This window comes from Micropterus salmoides, unplaced genomic scaffold (genome assembly GCF_014851395.1).
Source record: "Micropterus salmoides isolate LMB-PRFRI ecotype aquatic unplaced genomic scaffold, ASM1485139v1 Ms_hic_scaffold_1, whole genome shotgun sequence".
In the NCBI taxonomy this organism is placed as follows: Eukaryota; Metazoa; Chordata; class Actinopteri; order Centrarchiformes; family Centrarchidae; genus Micropterus; species Micropterus salmoides.
Window position 1 is genome coordinate 10,753,194 of NW_024040040.1, and position 22,431 is coordinate 10,775,624.

General features: G+C 40.2%; 1 protein-coding gene across 1 annotated transcript in view; it reads right to left on the reverse strand.

Moving 5' to 3' along the window:
• Positions 1–16,549, reverse strand: part of LOC119902128 (gamma-aminobutyric acid receptor subunit gamma-3-like) — a 41,634-nt gene extending 25,085 nt beyond the window's left edge. Inside the window, exons 1-4 of the mRNA XM_038718076.1 lie at positions 16,313–16,549; positions 15,727–15,858; positions 12,541–12,623; positions 5,463–5,600 (exon numbers count right to left, since the gene is read on the reverse strand). Of these exons, the coding sequence (XP_038574004.1) occupies positions 5,463–5,600; positions 12,541–12,623; positions 15,727–15,858; positions 16,313–16,335 (376 nt within the window). The 5' untranslated portion in view covers positions 16,336–16,549. The remainder of the gene's footprint in view (positions 1–5,462; positions 5,601–12,540; positions 12,624–15,726; positions 15,859–16,312) is intronic.
• Positions 16,550–22,431: the final 5,882 nt, after the last annotated feature.

Below are 22,431 nucleotides of genomic sequence, written 5' to 3' on the forward strand. Positions count from 1 at the left end.
ATTATGAAATATTAGAGTGAAACAATCACCCAGAGTGGATGTCTCGCATAGGGCACCAAAATGTCTGCTGCTCATGGTCATTCACCAAAATGCCAGAATAATTTTTCTTAATTTTTTTGCTGCCCAGTGGCAAGGGTTTGGAAGAATCAGGTGACAGGTGAGCAAATTGGGGAATAACGATGTAGTGAGTGGATGTGGAAAGCTGAGATAAGATGTGTGGTGCGTTTAATTACTTTTTATTCATATAGAGTCAATTCTGTAAATCCTTGTAAATCCATACAGAAATGCTCTAAAGAAAGGAATTGTATAAATATGGCCCATTAAGGCAGAAACCATGTAATCACATATTAGTTGACTGTACTGTATAAGACTAATGCAAATTACCTGGTTAATAATCTCCAAAGCAATGTAACAACAAAGGAAATCTTAATCACAACACAGTAGCACAGAATCAAATCAGAGTACTTTGCTACTTAACAAAATAAAACTGTCCAGTTTTATGTACCCATTTATGTAGATAAAGTGTGTGTGCTTCTAAAGCAATCCAAAGCGTGTTAGAATTGGAACATAGTGGTGAGATAAAAAAACAACTTAATTTATATACCAATAGGGGTAAATAAAATAACAATTAATTGGAGCTTGAATGATTCTTCTCCTTCTCCCTCTAAATGCAAGACAGAAGCAGACCAAGATAGACATAGTTCACATCCACTCTTCTGCTGACAGAATGTTTCCTTTGACAATTTAATGCACAGAAGATAAGCATCATTATGCACAGTTTTATTTTGCAAATGTTGCAGTATTATACCAGTATTATACTGTTTCGCTTGCATTAATTACTGTATGGGGGCTGAAAAAAATGAACAATCTCAGATGGACTATCTGTGGCTGTGTGCATACACACAGCAGCGTGGTGACTTCTGTGCTCATACCGTGCATCATAGCAAACAACCCCTCTGTTTACATTCTGTTTGGAGAGTAACAACCCCTCTGTTTACACGCCCCTGCAGAATACTTATTAGTCCGAGTTGCCCGCTCTACACTTGTCGACAGACTCTGTCATGCCATACAGTCAGGTCTACTTTCTGTTTGGAAGTTGCAAAGATTTTTCTTGGGAAAACTGTTTTATTAATGAGCTCATGGCAATTCAGCTAAAATGTTGTTGCTGCTTCCTTCTTCATCTTTCTCCAACAAGAGCAAGTTATCCTCTATTACACACTCTATCTCCTAAATAATTGGTCTTCCAACCCCCAACATTTCAGACATCGATAATTAAACACAGCCATCACTCGCATGGCACTCACCATAGCACATAAACCTTGCAACCTGATCTCACAGAAATGACCACGACCTCTACCCCTCAACCTATTTTTTCACACTACTCCTATGTGAACGCAGATACAGAAAAAACCCCAACAATGTGTCAGTACAAGGTTTTGTGCATGTCTTTGTTTGCGTGTACAGGTTGTAATGATCCAATGAAGTTGGGGTCAAGGGCACCTGGACTTGGTTGAAGAAAAAAATAGAAGGTGTTTCGTCCCTCATCCAAGAGACTTCTTCAGTTCTGACTGACTGGTAGGGAAACTCAGCTATTTAACCTCTGTGGGATCGTTAGCTAGGATCGTTGATACCGCTGGTTCCTTAGTGCTCCTGACTGTTGTAACGACAGTCGTCATGGTTCGTGTTCTTGGGTTTGACGAAAATCCTCCTGAGTTTCTCTGATACTCCAGACACGTATGGAATCACAATGTTGTTGCGTTTGACCTTCTTCTCCTCATCCCCGGTAGTGTTGGTCTTCTTCCTGGATTTTGTGGCTTTTTTCTCAAAGGTCCATTTAGGGTATCCACAGGCTGTAAGTGCCCTCTTAGGGTGGTTCTGTTCCTTCTGTCTGGCTTCTGCACTTGTTGTTATGTGGTCTGCTCTGTGTGCAGGGTTCTGATGACTCATAGCTTGTGTTCCAGTGGGTGGTGGGAATCAAAAAGTAAGAATTGGTAAGTTGTGTGTGGGTTTCCTGTAAACCCCAATTTGCAGGCTCCTGTCCTCTTCAATGTGTACAGCACAGTCCAGGAAAGCTAAACTGTTGTTGTGGACATCTGCTCTTGTGAACTTGATGTTACTGTCCATGGAGTTGATGTGTTCGGTGAAGGCTTACACTTTTAATTTTGACCCAAGTGTCATCCACATACCTGTACCAGTGGCTCTGTGCTGTTCCTCTGAAGGAGTTGAGGGCTTTTCCCTCCACTTCTTCCATGTAGATGTTTGCCACAATGGGTGACACTGCTGAGCCCATTGCACAGCCATGCTTTTGTCTGTAGAATCCTCAGTTGTACTGGAAATAGGTGGTTTAGACAGAGGTAGAGTCATTTACAGATCTGGTCAGGGTGAGGCTGGTTCTGTTGTCCAGGGTGTTGTCTTTTAGTAGCCATTTCCTTACGGATTCTACTGCCTCCATGGTGGGGATGCAGGTGAACAAAGAGGTCACATCATAGGACACCATGGTTTCATCTGGGTCCAGTTTCAGTCCTTGAACTTTGTTTACAAAATCAATGTTTTGGATGTGGTGTGGCGTGTTACCCACCAAGGGAGCTAAGATGGTAGAAATGTGTTTGGCAATGTTGTAGGTGACCGAGGTGATGCTGCTGATAATCGACCTATTTGTTTGTACTGCAAATACTGCAAATAAATAACTTTCATAATAAATCTAGGTCACTCTACATGCACAGCAAACTAACCATTATAACCTAATATCATATTACAAATGACATGGTAGGAAAAAATGTATATGAAATACGTGATTTCGCACCATTCATCATACCTTTCTAACCATCAACCATGTTGTCCGCCATGTTTCTATGTATGACGTCAACAACTTGTGTACCAAAATTTTCTCAGACTTTCTGAACTTCAGGGGGCATTCACGTGAATTTTGAACGAATAATCTTTCCAATAATTCCGACACCACATGAATGCACAGTAAGTATGGCAAGGCGAAATATAAGACTGAGGATTTACCTATATGTTTGGTAAATGTAATGCTACAGCCGCTAACATAAGCTAATACTCTGATAGCATCTGCTTCTATACAAATTTTATTACACAGTTTTTGTGTAAGCCAAGAAAAGTTTTTTTTTTTAACATAACCTAGGATGCTACTTGGCCTTGGAAGTAACACTCTGTTACTACTGTAGGTAAGCTAGTTAACCCAACATGCTTACAATTGCCTTGAGCAGATAAACACAATGTTTAATTCCCTTCCTTACAATTTTGCTCTTGTGTGTTTGGTTCTGGAAAGGCTTAAAAGCCTTCAAACTCTTTAAATGCTTAGTAGTTATTAGAGCCCCATGTGCACCGCTTCAACTTCTGAAGAAATCCAAAGCTAGACAGGCATGCTGTCTAGTTATAAATGCTAAACTATGATTGGATAATAGCTGCTCTAGGGTGAGGTTAATTGAATGGTGAATTGATGCATTTCTTTTTAGTTAACTGCATACCTGGTCATGTCTGCATGCAGTAATACTTTCATCAGTTTCATGTGATCTGTGGTCAGCAGGTTATTGACTGCAGTGAAAGGAAGTAGGATTTCATTCATTGAGTAGAGAAGGAACATCAAATGGAATATCAGTATTGTGATCTGTGATCCAATCAGAGAACAAGGCATGGAAATGCAATTTTGCTACAGATTCTTCATTTCCAGGGTGGACATGTGAAGGGAGAAAATAGGACGAGCATCAGCATTTATGCAACGTAACTGCAGAAAAAGGCATAATGGAAGCTTTTGGGGAATTTGCGATGGGATGGTAGAACAAAGCAGTGAAGTGTTTGGGATTTCGCATTGGGGCCTTTTGAAGAGGACTCCGCTGAATTGATAACGACGGCGGATTTGCGGCGGGGTCCCCAGTGGCGCTGTGGCCTGGGATCTGTCCACTCTGTCCTCATTAAAACAGCCCCATACCTCATGTGTTTATAAGGGATGAAGGATAAAAAGAGGAGAGAGGGAGACACATACAGAGAGGGAAATAGGAGAGAGAGAGAGAGAGAGAGAAAGGAAGAGAAACAGAAACACAGCACTTTCGAAGTTTGTCATGATGTAAATTAATGATAGGTATTTTTAGCTTGGGATCTAATCATCATGCGTGTGGAGATGGAGCTCCGGCAAGTGAAACAGGAAAAAGAAAGGGGTAATAAATGAGAAAACGGCTAATTTTCTTGAACAGCATGAGGTAGATGTGTAGGTTTGCCGTTGCCTTTGAGCATCTCAGCAGAAAATTAGTTTGGCTGTGTTTTGACGATGCAGCGGGAGTCCAGGAAAACATTTAATTTATAAGGCCATCAATGTGTCTCTGGATGAGTGTGCTCATCAGTCAGCTTTTTTTGTATGATCAGGAACAAAGATACAATGGCAGTTTCTCTTTAGATTTAAACAGGATGCCTGATCAGTATTCCCAACGGGTGATGCAGTTAAACAGACAACAGAATTTGTTCATGCTGTTAGTTACAAAGAATAATATATTTGATTTTAGCTATGTCACATTTGAGTGCTGGAACAAACACGCCCATGCTTTCACATTTTGCAAAATGAAGCTGTACAACTAATTTCCACTGAGCGCCTTAATAATTTGATGCCACTCCTTGTTATCCCTCTCCTAATCATCCCAAGTACTCCTGTCCCTTGAATATTCATGAACGGAGGTTCAACTCTTAGAAATCTGAATGAGGTCACATTATGCAGATCTGAGCATGTCTCTCCACAGACAAAAGACTGTATGGTACGAATATGCAACTCATAAACAAGGTTAAGAGGGGTTAACAATTGCTGCGTCATGCTCTTTCTCTATCTCCCTCATTTATGATGATTAACTTATTGAGCCATTAAAATCTGTCTTTGTCTTCGAGGGTCACGTGAAAGCATTAAAAATGTATTAGCAACTTGTCCACCCCATGCCAGTTGTCGGTATAATTACTGGCACCTGTTGGAGCAACATTATAACACTGCCTCCCAAACAAGAAACTTAAATTAAATAATCAAAGAAGACAAGGCATAAGAACTGCACTGAAAGCACTGGAAGAAGGAAAATGAGTGAATAATTAAACTTTCTTTTTAATCTTTAATCTTGGTGATTAATGTCAGTGGAAAAACCTATTTGCCCTTACACCCGAGGGGAATACTTATGAGCTTTGAGCTTATAGTTATATGATTACATTTATGGGCATGGCTCTAATGTGAACCTGTGCAAACCTTGGGGCAGAGAGTTTTATTTTGAACCCAGCATGCAAGACTCCTGCCAGTTCCAGCTGCTAGTCTGCAGCCGAAACTGACCTTTGACCTCTACGGAGGGTAGTGTGGAAGTGGAAAAAAATTCATAAGTCACAACGCTTTGAAATTCAACCGCTCAGCATGCTTTTTTTGACTCAACTGCCAGAGTTGTGACCTTTCCTCGACCTCTTGTTGACGCCATTCTTACCTGCTGTTGTCGAGAGCACATCTGTGGTGTTTCTGAGCCCCATGAAATCAAACTGGTAAAGCCTCCAGTATTTCTGGTCCGACGTCTCCACTGAGTTTCGCTTCCACTTGTACACAATCTCATCTCGGGGGTAGCCATCTAGAAATCACACAGAGAGTGTGTGAAAGAGAGAGAGACAGAATGCAGTTTAAGGCAAAGAATACAGGAACGATTAACACAGCAATGCAGTTTTTATTCTATGCATGATTTAATACTGATTTGTGCATGATTTATACAAATTTGTGCAGTGAGTTTTCATTGGCAATTCAGTGGACTGCAGACCGAGTGAGCACTTACTGTTAACTTGTTTGCTTGGAATCCACTGGTGAACGAATACCCACTCTCTCATGTAATTCAATGTCTTATTTTGTCTTAAAATCTTAATTTCAGTGGAATAATTCCACCTGTTTCTACAAGCAGGCTACAATTCAATTGGTCTTAAGGATCCTCTTCAATCATATTATATTAGTCTGCTTTATTGCAAGATACTGTGATCATGGGTGGGAAAAGGAAAGGCTACTTTAAAGAAAAACTTCATGAAACGGCTTGATGTTGTTTTTATATAAATGGATATTTTTTCAAGTGTACGATTATAGTGTTTGCATCTTCCATATACTTCTGTGACAAGCCTATTGTTAGACTTCAGTGACGAGTGAAAGCACTTTTCCATGGAGGAGCCGAGGAGAATGACCTGCTTGAAAGCCACTTGGTAGTGTACTGATCCTGGGCGTGACTGCAGGATTTCACATGCAGTTCCTCGCTGGGTGCAGCAGTTAAACACAAGCACAAAATGTGGAATTTCTGTGAAAGCTAATACATCACCAATGTCTCTGTGTAATAATGAAGCTGAGCTCATTTAACAAGTTGAAGCAATTTTTAAAATGAGTGGCAGCAATAATGAGCGAGTGGAAAGCCTTGTTGTGCCCTGTAGTGGAAACCAAACTAATTATGTAAATAGTCTCATTTAGAGGATAGCCGTCTATAACCAAGAAGAGCAATCACCATGATGCAATAGAGGTGTTTTTTCAAGCACTAATATAGATGGCAAACATTATTGCCATCATATTTCTGTTGGTGTGTATGCACAATTATCTTAACTGCAAACAGTATTACCATTGTGTTACCGGTGTATCTTCATAGCTACAAAATGTTTGTCACATTTTATGCATTTAAAATCCCCCCGAAGCAGCATGTTCTCACACAGTGTTAGACATTACACTCTTCTGTGGCCTTGGCTCTGATATTCTCCCTGTCTACCCTCCAAGCAAAGACGTCAAGGGATGTCAGTTTCTGCCATATTGCTGTAATCTAAGTCCGGTGAGGACATCTGCCAGTGGAAACAATATAATGTCAGTAGAGACTTGTGGGATTTAAAGTGAAACTGAAATTTCCTCACTTTTTGTGTAAGCATATTTTTCATATTATGAACATTGATCATCAATCATAGATGCGTCTAAGAAATGGCTACGTCGGCCAACAGTGTTGCCACCCAGCTGGTTCACTGCCTGTGTGGGCGTTAGAATTGAAGCAATATTACACAGTCTGCTCACAAATACATTGCACCAATCAAATTACCAGAATCGACAATGTCAGTCGGAACCAAAGATTCACACCCCGCGGCACTAATGTAGGATAACAAGTGAAATTGTCTCTTTTTTTCTTGATAACAATTTACCATATCTGGATAATCCTAATTTGAATAGTTTTATGTGGTTTTCCAAACTCTCTACAGCTCATTTCATTGTCTTAAGTATGGCAACCATGCTTATCTACAGTATGCATGTGGGTATATGTACGTATGTGTGTATGTATATATGTAAGAGGACTTCTGTTAAAATGTAGAGTTGTTCCCCTTGTCCGAAAGTGTTTGTACAGTGTTTTTAGTAAAGATAACTTATCATAAAGTGAGGGGGAAAAAAACAGCTGACTCTAAGCACAATTTTTTCCCACCTATCCTAGCGACTCTTTTCAACAGCCAAACCTGTGTAGAAGGTCACTAACAGTTTATTTCCAGCGTCAACGGCTTTGGGAATATGTTTAAACTGTAAGCATTCAGCATGCTTTCTGCACTGAAACCCAAAAAGTTTAACAAAAGTCCATTTTTAGCTGAGGTTTTCAAAATGAAAATAACAAAGCTGTGAAGAACACAAATATTTGAGTGACAACTTCTTGTGATTGACCATTCAAAAACCCCTGCAGTGGCGTTTCAAATAATGCAACAACTGTGGCGGTCCTGATGGAGGTCCTGATCTTTTTTGAACTGCTGATTACATTTTTAAATGTATGACTCACCTGTTTCAACAGCACTGATATTTGGTGCATTCTGCATTTTTTTTACTTTGAAGGGATCACTTTGCAACTGGTATAACTGAGCCATTTTGTGTTTGATAGTAGGTAGCAAAAAGTAGTATCAGGTCTGCTAAAATGATAGACCTCTAGTGATATCTAGACATCTAGTGCACAGTAGTTGAAGCCAACTTGAAAAGGTGCTAGATGTTGTTTGATAACGTAGCTGTGACATCATTACATAACAATTTACATTCAAGTCTACCTTAACTTCATTGACTCTTGTTAGCGTCACATTAAGCTATTACTACTTTTCAAGCTGCTAATATCAGTGTGCATCTAAATCTAACTTTAATTCTAAAAACTTAAAAATATTTTTGCAGTTTCTTCCACACAGCCAATAACCTGCTGGCCTGCAATGATAGCCAGCATTTATCTGACACAAATACTATTGTTCATATGTGATGGTATGTGCAGTAAAAATGCATATATCATACAAAATAGCACCACATGGGTAGTTATTTAGAAAGAGATTGCGGCTAGGCCTGTGAGGTGGGTAACTGCATGAGTCCAAAGTGCTTGTAATCATAGTCAAGGCTTTTCATGGCTTTTATACTGATCTCATGTTGTGGTTATAGGTTTTTTCTTGTGTTTTGGTATTGATGTAAAGTGTTTTCCAGTATTATTCTAGCTCAAGTTCTTCCTCTGTGTGTTTTAGTTTATTATTTATCCCTCCCTGTCTTTGTGTTCTCATTCGTTAGTTCCATGTTCTCTGTTTTGTTCTGTTGATTTGGTGTTTTATGTGAGTTTTACTTAATGGTTTACTCTTAAGTTGCCTGTGTCTGGTGTTCATTGTCCCACTTTGTTTCCTGATTGCGTCTCCCCATTGATTAGCTGATGTGTTTCACCTGTTCACTCCCTCCCTGCTCATGTATGTTTTGTAATTAATTCTGTGTTACTGAGTGGTCCCCTGACGTTTGGACCTCAGTTTAGTTTTGGATTCTTCCCTGTGTTTGGACTTTTGCTGTTTTTTTCCGCCTCGGTGGAACTTCAGCAACTATTGTGGATTTACCTATTACTGGACTTCTGCACACAACTGCACATGTAAGCCAATTTTTCTGTTTGATTTTAATAAATTAATTGAATATTCGTTTTGTAGTGTCCTACGTTTGGGTCCAACCTCAGTAATTAATGTCAGCACTCAGCCAGATATCACCCCTCACTAGTTCTCAGAAATGTTATTTTGTTTTTACATATTATGCAGTGAAAAAACTGTAAAGAAAGATACAGCAGCTTACAAGCTCCTCTGTCACGAATATGTCTGCTATCAAAAAAGATTCCTAATGAATAAGTAAGATTAGTGAGGCCATCAATGCCTTTTATCATGTTTATAGTGTTCTATCTCAATAAATGAAATTGATTGCAGCCATAATGGGGAGGCTTCTAATTTGCTTCATGATGAAGAGATGGAACATTTTAAAAGCCTTGTACATTAAGCTGCTACAGTATCATAATACATTAACAGACACACGCCTTGAGTGGCAAGAGAGGTTGATAACAGTGGATGTTCCAGTGTATGAGAAAGGATTATGTGTTTGGACGCTGGAAAAAAGTGAGCACCAAATGCGGCTTCATTATCAGATGTCATCCTGATGTACCCTGACTGAGAAAGGACTACAAGTCACCTCTGGTCTGCATTGTCTCCCTCTCTCCTCCTCCTACAGCGAAACCAAACCATCTGCCACAGAATGTGTCGATTGTAGGCTATGTTGTAAAACGAAGCGTGATGGAAAGAGTTTCTTTAGAGCTTCTAAATGGATGAATAGCTCATCAGGGTCGTATGGAAATCTGGAGAGCAGCTTTACATTTTCCAAAAGAGTTGACTCATATGTGCAGATATGGATGTCTGTGCTGCTGTCTCCAGAGATATGACATGTTCATATATACAAAGTAAAATGCTGTGGACGTTTTTAAACGGGCAGATGTTATGAAAGTTTTTGTTATTTTTATCAAGAAGCTTGTGTCCCGCTCTGAGAGGTAATTAAACCTCTTAAAGTTGCTTTTAGTTTACTTGAATATCCGTTGTTCCTTAATTATCAAGGGATCTTGCTCTGATCTTAAAATTCTGGTGGTCAAGAAGTGTCAAAAAAAAGTTATTACTGCAAATCATTTCACTGAGAGCAGATATATGATGGAAGCACATTTGGGGTCAATAGCTCTTTCACAACGCACAGTGCTATGACCTCTCGTCCCATCACACTATGAACAAATTGTGTATTTACTCGTAAGTAGTTAATTGATTATCCGAACTCAATGTGGAGAGGAGGTTTAATAATGGCCTGAGACGAATAATGCCATCTGTAGTCACATCAGGTAATGATTATTACCCAAATTAAATCATATCCAGCAGTGGAAGATGTCTGGTCCAACAGAATGACCTACAAATGGCCTACAAACTCCAATGTGATTTTAGTGCTTTTTAGGTGGTGGGTAACTTAATAAGGCACTGGTTAATGGAACAGTAAACGCTTTGAGGACTCTCATTTCATACCAGCATAAAGCCATTGGCAGTGCTAATGCAGTCATCATGCCATTCATTCCTCCAACCCCTTAAATGTGCAAGAACATAGGGATAGCTGATACAATGTAGTCATTATTTTCCAGCACATAAAAGCTTGAATAATCTATTTTTATTTTTATATATTTGTATCTCCTGGGATATGCTGCCAATTTTGGTACTCTGATGACATATTTTAGACTTAAGACTTTCTTAACCCTTCATGTAAACTTTCTTTTAGACAGTAGAACAGTTAAACCATCAAAATATGACAGAATTTCCTATTTTATGTGACTACACGTCCGTGACGGAATGCTAATGTTGATAAAACTCATTTATGCATGTGCCTGCCTCGTCTTTGGTTCCATTTCTTTATCTGTTGAATTTTCAGTCTGAACATAGTGCCTGGTCAAAAGTAACACCTGATTCCAGACCAGTGTGGGAAGTGTTTGTTTTGTTTTTTCAGCATAGCAATATTGCTATTATTTACGTTGTTATTACATTTATCACCCTGACTCCTGTTCAGATTCAGAATCCAGGTCAAGATTCTTGTGATCACTTACAAAGCTATGCATGGTCAGGCACCTGCTCACTGCTGCCCTACTTTATGTCACCAGCAGGTCCACTGATCAGGGTTTGTTGCCTGTTTCTTGCTCCAGACGCAAAAGTATAGGAGACTGTGCCTTTGAAGTTATGGTCCCCAAACTTTGGAACTGTCTCCTGTGGACACCTTTTACTTACTTACCAAAAAACCATTTTAACTAAACCGTCTGTGTGGCCATTACTCTAAGCTCTCATCATTAGAGTCATTAGTGGCTCATTGCATTAAGTTCATCCTCTCCATGATCTCTCATCTGAGTGTGATGAGCCGTGTGGAGGCAGAACTATAATCTGAACCCTTCTTTTCCTTCTACCACAGAAGATGTTGACACAACAGATTCCCAGAAAAGATTCAGGTGCTGATAACCTACTGTTCAATTATTTGTAATTTAACTTAAACTTAAGATTTAATTAAATGTATCATTTACGAGAACTACAAGTAAATTAATATTTCAATGTTACCTTCTGTCGATTTCTTGGCCAAATACCGACGCTTTGAGAAAGCGTGACAAAGCATCGGTATTTGCCACACAAGGTATCCTTCAGTGTCTGCATGAGACGCCCTGGGCTTTTAACACCAATGTTACCCATCTGCCGTCACATAGTTACGTAACGTACTTATTGCAACCCAAAACACAATATTTTCCTAAACCTACCAAGTAGTTTTGGTGCCTGAACCTATTCAAAACCATTATCTTTTCCTAAACCTTACCAAGTACTTTTTCGTGGCCTATACCTAACCAAACTGCATATACATCACATATTAAAAAGGAATCTCATAGGACACTGAAGGGTACCTTTTGCGTCAAATACCGACACTTTGTCACGCTTTCTCAAAGCATCGGTATTTAACTTCCTGAGATGAGAATGTGTTGGAGCTGCAGCCCTGCTAATGGGCTTAACAGCCAAACCATATACTATAGCCATACTATACTTATTTCCTAAAGGACCAAAGCAAAGTTGTGCTCGAGTAAAATGGAAGAAAAGCGTTACAGCTGAAAATAGTTAGGCATAGGCTCATGCGCTATGTATTTTAAGGCGTTCCTGTTCAAAATATGGGAGGAGAGAAAGGGAATGTATGCAAAACAGCCGCTGCTGCAACTGATTTATTTATCACAGACTGATCATTAAATTCAATTGCATCTGAATTTTAATGTCGTGGGAAATGCAGGTGTAAATCTGCCGCACTGTTTTATCAGCCACACATGGAGGTTGAGAGACTATTGATGGAAAGAGACAGAAACACAAATTAAAAAGACGTGTTAAAAGTTACAACTAGTGGAGCTCTCAGTTAAGCACCACAGCACAAGACAAGAGAGCAGCAAGTGTCTGCAACCAATATTTAAAGCTCCAGCATCATGCCTCATATAACGGTACTTTATGCAAATCATGGCTCCCCCTATATATGTAGTTGATACCCAATCTCCTAATCAATGATTCCCACTGAAACTGGGATACTTCAATTTAGGGCCCCCTAACAACCTTTGAAATGCTGTAGACTTGACTTTACCAGGTAATACATGTATAGGCATCACTATGCATGAATATATGCACATTAGTCTGTGTGTGTGTGTGCATGCTATTGCCAATATTCACAGCTGGAGAAGACGAGAGGACAGGAGTGTTCGTCCATTGGGAAATTATGAAGCTGCAGCTGGCATTCTGCGTTGATGGTCATCCTGGAGAAGGGGGGGGGGGAGAGAGAGGTGGAGGGAGAGAAAAACTTACACAAAGACATTCAAGGTACCATAAATCCTTCGGGTCGTCCTATGAAGCACGTGGTGCTGAATGCACGGTATTCATTATTCCTTATATCACATAATGCACTCTTTTTAAGCTACAGTATATGAAGCGCTGGCTTCAAACCAGATGGCGCAGGATCACACTCGGTTGCTCAGTTGATGTGTGAAATCCCTCAAAATGGCAGAACTGTTTAAGCATCAGCATCAGACATGTTTTTGCTGAAGACGGCATTAACTTATAGGTCGGGGCCCGAAGGCATGCAAGCTTCTGAAAACAGGAGTACTTAGCTATGATGACTGGACAAGTCAATATGCCAGATGTTTTGGGAAAGCAACAGTGATCACAAAGACACAGGGGATTAGTTTTACATGCAAAATATAAACTTGAATCGAACTTGGTATTCTCTGCGTGTTACTTCAATATATCATCCTAAAATTAATTTTCACGGGATATGATAAAAGCTGTAAAAATAAAACTGTCATGAAAATGGACATTTCTTTCACTTGTTCTGTGTTGTTGCGTCTTTGTCCCCGGTACAGTTTCTCATTAGCTGACTGACTTAGAGCACAAAAGAAGAGCCTCATTCGTAGCAGGAAGAGTGTTTCCTCACTCATCTTGTTTGTAGGCGAACAAAGTGCCTATGATGTACATTGCCAATTTGCATACATGCTCACCTCTACCTCTGTCGGCAGCCAGGAAGATAAATTTGGGCAAGAGCGTCGAGCTGAGGTGAGCTTGAGCAAATGGCAAAAGAATACTGCGATGAGATGTGAGTGTAAGATGTTATCAGTCAATGCAAATACGCCCCCAAACATACGCCTCTTTAAGACTTAATATCCTTTTAATGAAACAATCATTTTCAACTTCACGCATTAGCAGAAGTGAAAGTAGCTATTAAAAGCCAAACATTTTGTGGAAAGTTTAGGGGATGAGAAGAGGAATTTCTTGAGAGAATATGTTAAAGCTGGCTGTCCATCGAGCCGCACCGCTCCCTTCTGACTATTTGCACACAATGAGAGGCGTCACAACAGAGAACTAATCGAAGGCAGTAATAGCAAATACAATGAATGCTAAAGTGTCGGAGGAGGATCTTTTCATCTCATTGGATTGATTCGACTCTTTATGGCTTTACTCCTGATGCAGGAACTGTACATCCAGTCCTCCAAGGGCTTGAAAACAAACACTCATGGTGGTGTTTGCTATTTGACCAAGGTCTAGTTTGAAATCCTGGATTCACAGGTAAAATTGGATCCTCAAGACAGAAAAAGCTCATGTCAGAGCTTGAGGGTTCATAAACCCAGATGTCACTCAAATTTATAAAGAACCTGTCCACTCGAATCCTGAGGTTATTTGTTTGTTTTTTTTTGTAAACTCAGACACTGTGAGGGTGATTTTGTCATAAGGCTACACACGCGCAGGCGCGCACAAACACACGCACGCACCCACAGACCCACGCACACTGCCAACCCACCCTCCCTCCCTGTGTATTATTTCTTTACTGCTGACAGAAAGAACAGCAAAAGGATGAGAAAGACATGACATGTTGTAAGAGAAGTTTTTATCCTTCTGTGCTGGAGGTGAAGGAAGGCTTTGGAGCAAAGATACAAAAAAAGACATTCAAATTTCAATACTGAAATGCAGGGGAAAAAATATAAAATGAATTGTAAGTAGAAGCTAAAATAAGCCACCAGAACATGAGTAGTTAGAATTTTCTTGACGGCAGAGTGGTTAGGAGGCATACAACCTAATGCTGGCACACTAGAGGATTATTGGGCCGATTTTGGGTCTGATTCGCCCCTCCCGACAATTGCCGATTACCGATTATCAGTCCAAATGATTCTATAGTGTGAGGGATGTATTGACATAATCTTGTGCCTGGATCGGAAGCACCCCCAATTTTTTAAGATTCGAAATCAGGGAGCCTCCAATACCGCAACAGCCAATGAGAGCGAGCTGACAGGGAAGTGTCACCAACGTGCATTTGCTTTGCCATAAAATCTTTAAACTATGCTGATTGCATCTTCTAAGACGGGTTCATCACTTCATCCACAGTTTTATTCTCTATTCATTTGTTTTTCTGTCCAAAACATAGCACACACAAGTGCAACCAGCTGACAACGACAGTCAGCCTTCGTGTTTGTTTATGTCTGAAGTCACAGTCACGTTGAAGTCCCCACAATCGCCACTCTGAAATCGTTTTGTATAAACGCCAAGTGTGTGGTCCTGCATCTTGACCAAATAGTCTGGTGTGTGTGTGTGTGTGTGTGTGTGTTTAAAATATACACTTATAGTTAGTTCTGTGGTAATACACGTTTTTAAAATTGGTTAAGATTTGAAAATCCTTGAGTGTGCATCAAGCATAACCTCAGCGCCCCTGGTTTGAGTCCAGCTCTGGCTCTTTGTTATGTCCTGTGCAAAAACCTCAGCCAAAGGTAACATGAGGTGCAGGTTTACTACTGGTGTTTTGCAGCTACAGTAACAGGATGTATCCCTCCACCAAGGAAACACCGCCCAGGGACACACACAGAATGATTTTTGTACTAAAAAGTACAAAAATCATAATTTTGGACTATATCTACAATGATTTTTGAGCAGGGAAAAAAAACGTGTTTTACACACCCGTATTAACATCATATGCCAGCTAAAATATGTGATTATGTGTACAGCTCAAAAACAAAAAATATGTGAAAATGACACATTATCAGAAACCACTGTAACAGACATGCTATGAAGCTGACTGCCGCTTGAATTCATCTGCAAAATGCACCAATAATTGCTTATTAATGAGTTTGTACATTGTTGCTTGCAGGACTCAGGCTCCCTTCCTTGTGCCCAAATTTGGAATGTATGCTTTCAGTTACTGCCAAGAAGACAACAAGCTATAAAGTGAAATAACAAGATAAACCCTTAGTTAGGTGCTAATAGAGCTCCCTGCCATTGATTCATTGTGTATGCAGCTTTGTTGGATCTCTACACAAGTCTTTAGTTTCTTTTCATCGTACTCTACTGTGTTTTTTCAGTTTCTCTGAAGGTTTTTACCTCAGTGTATAAAGTATTTTTCCATTGTTGAAGATCCTGAGCAGCTGATTGGGCGTCGTTATCCAGTGAGAGTCTGCGTTCTTGGAATTCCTAAAGATGGTGTCGGGCAGCCAGATCAAGCCGACCATATTGCTGGTTGAATAAGAGGCAGACAAAGAGAAGAGACACAGCGAGCGAGAGAGAGAGAAGGGGGCAGAAGGTAAGAAATGATTGCTGTTGAACTCCTTCAGATTTCTCTGAAATGCATGAAGCAGCTCCACTTCCCAATAAGAGGATAATAAAATACCCGGGCGACACGAGGAAAACAAAGCACATCAATCAATTTGTTCCATTAATTACAGGCCTCTTCCCGAGAGAGGGAAGAATATTGTTCTCAAATGAGATATTCACAGTATGAAAATGTTGAAACACAATAGTGGAAAGAAAGACTCACAGCAGTGTCATGGAGTTACAGTTAATTTAAAAAAAATATTTATACTGTTTTATTAATAGATAGGTATCCATGCTATAGCCTCAAAGCTGACATATTGGGCAATTTGAAATAAAGCTGTATATTTACAGTACATCCTCACTAAATATAGTATACCTGTTGAGGGTTAGGATCTTCATGCTGCTGCTGTTATACTGCAGACGGGTGTCCACCCAGGTCTGGGCGAAGATAATATCGATCTGGTACTCCTAGTGAGAGAAAAGTAGAGTCAATATACTGATCTGACAATCCTTTTTAAAGCAGTAGAGAGGCAGAAAGATGTGCCGGGTGAGGGGTGTGTGTGCTGAGCAGTCTCTGTCTAGTCCTTCTGGAGGAGCTGATAATGTGTTTGTTTGAACACAAATGTGTCCACATCAAAGGAAATACTAAAGCAGCCCAACACTCACTGGAAACACTCAAATACACATTATGCTTTTGATATGGAAATTAAATTATACCATCTCACAAACTGTTTACTTCAGCACTTTTTTTTCTCCACCTCATCAATGACCCCTCTTTTAATTGTGAGAATTTTAAGCATGGGAACGTAGAATTAGGGTAGAGAGAATTAGGGTAAAATAAGTCAAAGCGTTTGTCCAGTTGGCATTGTTATGGTAAGAACCTTTGTGTGTCTAGAGGTTTCTTTTCCTTACACAATTAGTTAAATCCTTGAAAAAGTGGTTTGGAATGCACTTTTTCTTAATCCACCAAGCTTAGCAGATAGGTGAAAATATATGGAAAGCAATAAAACAGGAAAAGGCTAAATGTTGTGGAGAGGAAGCTTTCTTTGCATGGAGGTGTGTATCTGGTTACACTGCAGTTGGCTGGTGAGTTGCAACCACCCATCTCAGAGACTGGACATTTGTGCTGAAACTTCAATCGCCTTCATATTACTCTCTTAGAAAACTTGCATCCAAATAATTGCTAAATATAACCTGACAAAATAGCTACACAAAGAGTGCCATTCATTGATCTTTACCATCTTTGAGTCTTTTAATTAAACGCATTCCTCTTCACTTTAGATAGATGTGGGTTCTGCTGACAGCCGGCTACACAGCTGTCTTCACTCACCCAGATCTTGGCAAATACTCCAAAAAGCACAGTGCCGTTGCTGTATTAGTAAAATGATATTTTGTGCTTAATATGCAAGTAATGTGCTTGCAGTTGCCTCTTAAAAAATGGCTACTGTAAATATATGACTGGCTTAGACATGTCCTCAAAAGCTGGTGTATATCCATCATGTAATATTTCAAACAGAGGCGCAGTGGAACACGCTTTTATTTTGAAAACTGCAAATATTAATTACAATTCCATTTAGTGGTATGAGTTTCTTTGTAAAAGGGGAGAAATGAGTGGCGTTGGTCGGCTCACTCAGTTGTCCTTAAACCAGCCGCCTGGGTTCAAATTCTACCCCAAACTCTTTTGCTGCATGTCTCTCTCTCTCTCTCTCAACCCCTCCCTCCCTCCCTCCCGCATTTCCTGTCTATCTTCAGCTGTACTATCCTCAAAGGCAAAAAATCGGCCCCAAAAAAAGAGTTGATTTATAAAAGTGGTGAAATGATTGGGTAGGTAAGACTACAAATAAACAACTTTATTTTACACAATTCAAGTGACATTTCTGAAAAGATAACTTCACACTGTCAGTAACCTCAAGACAATCTTGACAAACAGAACCTTGTCTTGTTGCAGTGATCTACATGGTTTCCACAACTTTGTCACTTTGGGATGCCTGGAATACTGCTCTCATTTAACACTGAGTTTGCAGTTTATACCTGCACAGAATGCCCGGACTTCAGGTCAAGATAAGACTGTGCCATTTTGGGGGGGCAACAGTGAGTGTCTTAGTGCGTTCGTATGGGGAGACGGTGAACACTCCGCTCTGGGTTAACTGAGCTGTGTACTGAGCTGACACATTGACCTGAAAGGGTACGGGTCCACCCAGATTTCTTGTGACCCTCACCATTACCAATCTGCCACAGAGTAAAAGGAATCTACAGATGTGGCAGCTTTGCCCCAGTTAGTTACCATGACATAAGAAACACTTTTGTCACTAGCAAGCTAACAAGCTAAGTAGTTAATTTTGCAAAGCTATTTAGGACAGTCAGTTCATGTAAGCTGCTACGCTCACTAGCATAGTGTAGTGAACAACGGTGTGGATTTGTGCATTTTACATTGAATAAATTTGGAGCTACCCTAAATTCCTTTCTCCTCCCCAGAGAAGAAGGGGAGGGGTCAAAGTTGCTTTCTCTAAGTGCTATCCCGACCATAAAACTGGCACCTTTTTGATTCCGAAGCTGATAACGCGGGGCCTGACTGTTAAACTGACAAAGGGACATGAACCAGCCATTGGCATCTCCCTGAACAGCCTATCAAAACTGGCCCCCCACACACGTTTCCGTGGCAACTGACCTTATTCTTTGTTTTATTACCACATCAAAGGGATACTCCTTGTCTCACCTAGGTGTGACACGATCCAGGACAGCTGAACTTTCAATGTAAAAGGGACTGCAGTCTCCAAAGACTCAAAGCATTTAATTAAATCTTTAGTTACCTGATTACGTTTGCCTCTATTTGAGTAGTTATGTTAACTGTTGTTGCTATCTGTTGTTGATATTAGTGCTGAAAAGAAGTTACTTGTGCAGTGTTTTTATTTTCAGCAAGACACTCCTTCATCTAATGTAATCAATGCTTGTTCATAATACTTTCTTACAAAATTCCTTTAGAAATGATGACAAAGAAATGTTTTACTATACTCTTAATCGCCAGCTTGAATTTAAGGATGAATCAACAATATTCCCAGTTCCTAAGGAGAGACGATTTTTGATTTAATCCAAGCTTTCCTCATATAAACTGATCTCCCCCAAGTGGACGAAATAAGTATTACATGCCCTCGTTGGAAATGCGTTAAATGTATAAATATCCTGACCAATAATGTGACAATTGTTTCCTGTTACCAAATGCCTAGAACAGTACAACCGTTCAACCATTGAGGTTCGATTGTGGAAAATATTTGATTATAATACGTGGAAATAGATTTCTTTTTAGACATTAAGTTTATCAAGGCAGTCCCTTGGGAAACCTGAGACGCCCCCTGGGGAACCACGGCCCAGGCAACAAAAGAGCGACACGCGACCTCGCGCGCTCTCTTCTCTTCGCTGTTGGCTCTCTTCCACTCTGCTCTGCTCGCTGGACGCTTCGGCACATGTCGGCGTGCCTCGCCAGGCAACGCCCTCAGTCGGCCAGCGAAACAGGCCTTTTGTTCGCCTGAAGCTACACACCTGAAGTGCCGCGACATCGATCTGCCCTTCAGTTTGTTTTATTTTCTTTATTTCTTTTGTTTTTTAAAGTTATCAGTCTGTTAAGCTACACTGGACTAATTCAGGAACGACCAAGTTCCATTTTAAGCCTTTTTTCGTCGAGCCAACTTCACCGAGGTCAGACCAAGCCACGTGATCTCGCCAACGGCAACGAAGGAAACCTGAAAACAGCCGAAATTGCCAGACGGAGGAGGCGTTTCCAATTAGACACGGAGAACCCCGGAGAATCCCTAGCAAAAAGCCAGGATCGGGCAGCTAGCGTGGGACCAGCAACAGGCCAAAGCAGGCTGTCGACAAGCAGTAAGACTTAACACACGTTCTGTGATCAGATATTCCCCTCTTAACTCCTAAAATCACAGCATTAGTTTACTTTCAGTAGCTCTTCTATGCCGTATGAGTCAAATGCTTCTCACAGTCGAACCTCCAGGCTCATTGTTCAGCAAATGTTTATGTTCCCTGTATCCAACCATCTTTTTATCACCTTAGTTAGAAAATAAATTCACTGTAATATAATCAAGAGCTGTGTGTTGCCTATTTCTAGTTCCTGCCAAGAGAATTGACCCTTTAGATATGAGACTGACTGACTGATTTAAGATAATTGAGCGATTATTAACTAACTGATCACTAGTAATAATTGTATAATTATTCAAAGCTACCTAGAGGTCCGGAGACTCTAGGATTATAACAACTCCGGTGGTGCCCTTAACGAGGAAAATTTTGATTTTATGAATCTTCAATTATGAATTCATAATTGGGTATCAATTCTCATAAATTTATTAAAATGCATAACTAAAATGTTTAGGTCTGCTACATAGTCTCACTGCAGTGATAACGTAGTGATCTTGACTCCACATTGTTTACTTTGACCGCAGCTCCACTTGAGAAAACACAGGTTGTTATTCCTAAAATCATAATTTTACAATCTGGGGCTAGTTATATTAGTGAAGGACACATTTTAAAAGCAGATAAGACAAGACAAGATGCTAACATATACATGAGAGAGAAGAGGGATGGAGGACTGCTTTAGGAAGAGGTGTTGATGCTGAATGCAGCCAAAAGCATTAATGTCTTACCAAAAGACAGAGCAGTGCAAATGGGCCAGTAGTAATTTTACAATACAATCATCTGTATGTATATATAGCCAACGCACCCTTTTCATGATGGCGAGCCACTGGTGCTCTGCTCACTCTTTTGCTGCCATGTGTGTTGCCACACCGCTCATCTGAAAGCTATGCCGCCGCCCATTATTGGTCACCTTTCATAAGCCCCCACCTCCACTCCAGCACCCACCTATTAGCCCCTGAGTCTACATTCCCCTAAGAAGAAGTTATCCCTCCCATTCCCTGTCCTAACCTTGTGGGTAATGACAGAGTGGGGAGATAAGACCCTAGATTCTCTCCTGACTGTCTCTCCCACAGTGTAGAGAGGAGTGATGAGGTCATACATTAGACGCCAAATATGAATGCTGTACATATTCTACATTCACTTAATATATCATAGCAATCCATTTCACGCCAGTTGGCTGACTGAACTAATGTTAATGTTTTTGTAACAATATAATGTATCATTAACTTATTGTGTGGTTGTACATTTTCATCATTTTGTTTTTATATTTGCAAACCATGCAGCTTACTTCAATTTGCCCCCTAGGGCAAACATATTTTGGATTGACAAATGATGATTTATTTATTTTTTCTTTCTGGGTATGAAAACTACAGGCGAAAGCTGATACTTTACGGTTACCATATGAAACACCACATTAAATTGCTGAATCTATATAACATTTATTTATTTATTTAGTTAAGTAAATTCATAAAAAGTACAGAAACATTATTTCAGGTTTCCATTTGAATATGGTCCTCCTCAAATAAATAAAATGAAATAAAAATAAAGATAATGTTTGAAGATAAAACTGATTGTATAGTAAATTATGTATGATCAATCTAAAACAGCCCAGGGATTAAACATGTGTTTAATACCCTTGAGTCGGACAGTTGAGAAACATGAAAAGCAATTTACAGCTTCCCGTTCCTCAGAAGCTGAGGACCTCCAACATTACTGGCAGAAGGTCAGCACATCAGCTGGGAGTCCTCTGTGGAATGTAAACAGAGCGGACTGAGGCATCAATGATAAGGTCAGACAGTGAGAACTCCTTGGAAACCATTCACAGTCCTTTGCTGAAATGAAACGTAGAAAAGGGAAATATTGGCATTCCAGAGTCTATTATGTGAGACCGCCTCAGAGTGATCCTGTTAGGCAAAAAGCTGATCTAGATTTAAGGGGAAAGTATGCGATTATACAAACAGGATTTTCTCCAGAGAACAGGTTTTCATTTTTTAAATTTTCTCAGGTGTCCCATCAAAAGATACATCACAGGTTGTTATCCTGTGCTTTTTCATTACTGCAGACACATGTTCGAAGTAGAGTAAAGGGAAGTACACATGCACAAACTCACCCCCAAATATCACGATTTCATACATTTTCTGACTTTTCTGATGTTGTTGGAATTGACCTGACCTTCCTTATACATCTGCCACCAAAATCCCCCTTGTTACTGTCTGCCTGCGCGACCTTTGGAGGATAATGATAGGGAGACACACTGACAATGACAAGCAATCCACAAAGTGTAACATGTTACGCCTGGTGCAGATGAACTCTCACTGCAATCCCTGAATGGGATTTTCAGCTTCTGCCGGGTCCTTTTGGGGACTACACCTGGAAGACAAGCCGCTGTAGCGGGTCCATTAGTCATGGACATTATGCAAAACAATGAAGCCGAGTGTTGGGAGATATCTGACTGAAATTAACTACAGAGGCTTGCATTATTCCCCTGGGGATCCATTTCAAAGTCAGAAAACGAAGGCATTAAGGAGGGAGTCCATTACTCACGGCTACTGACAAAAAAAAAAACAATGAAGC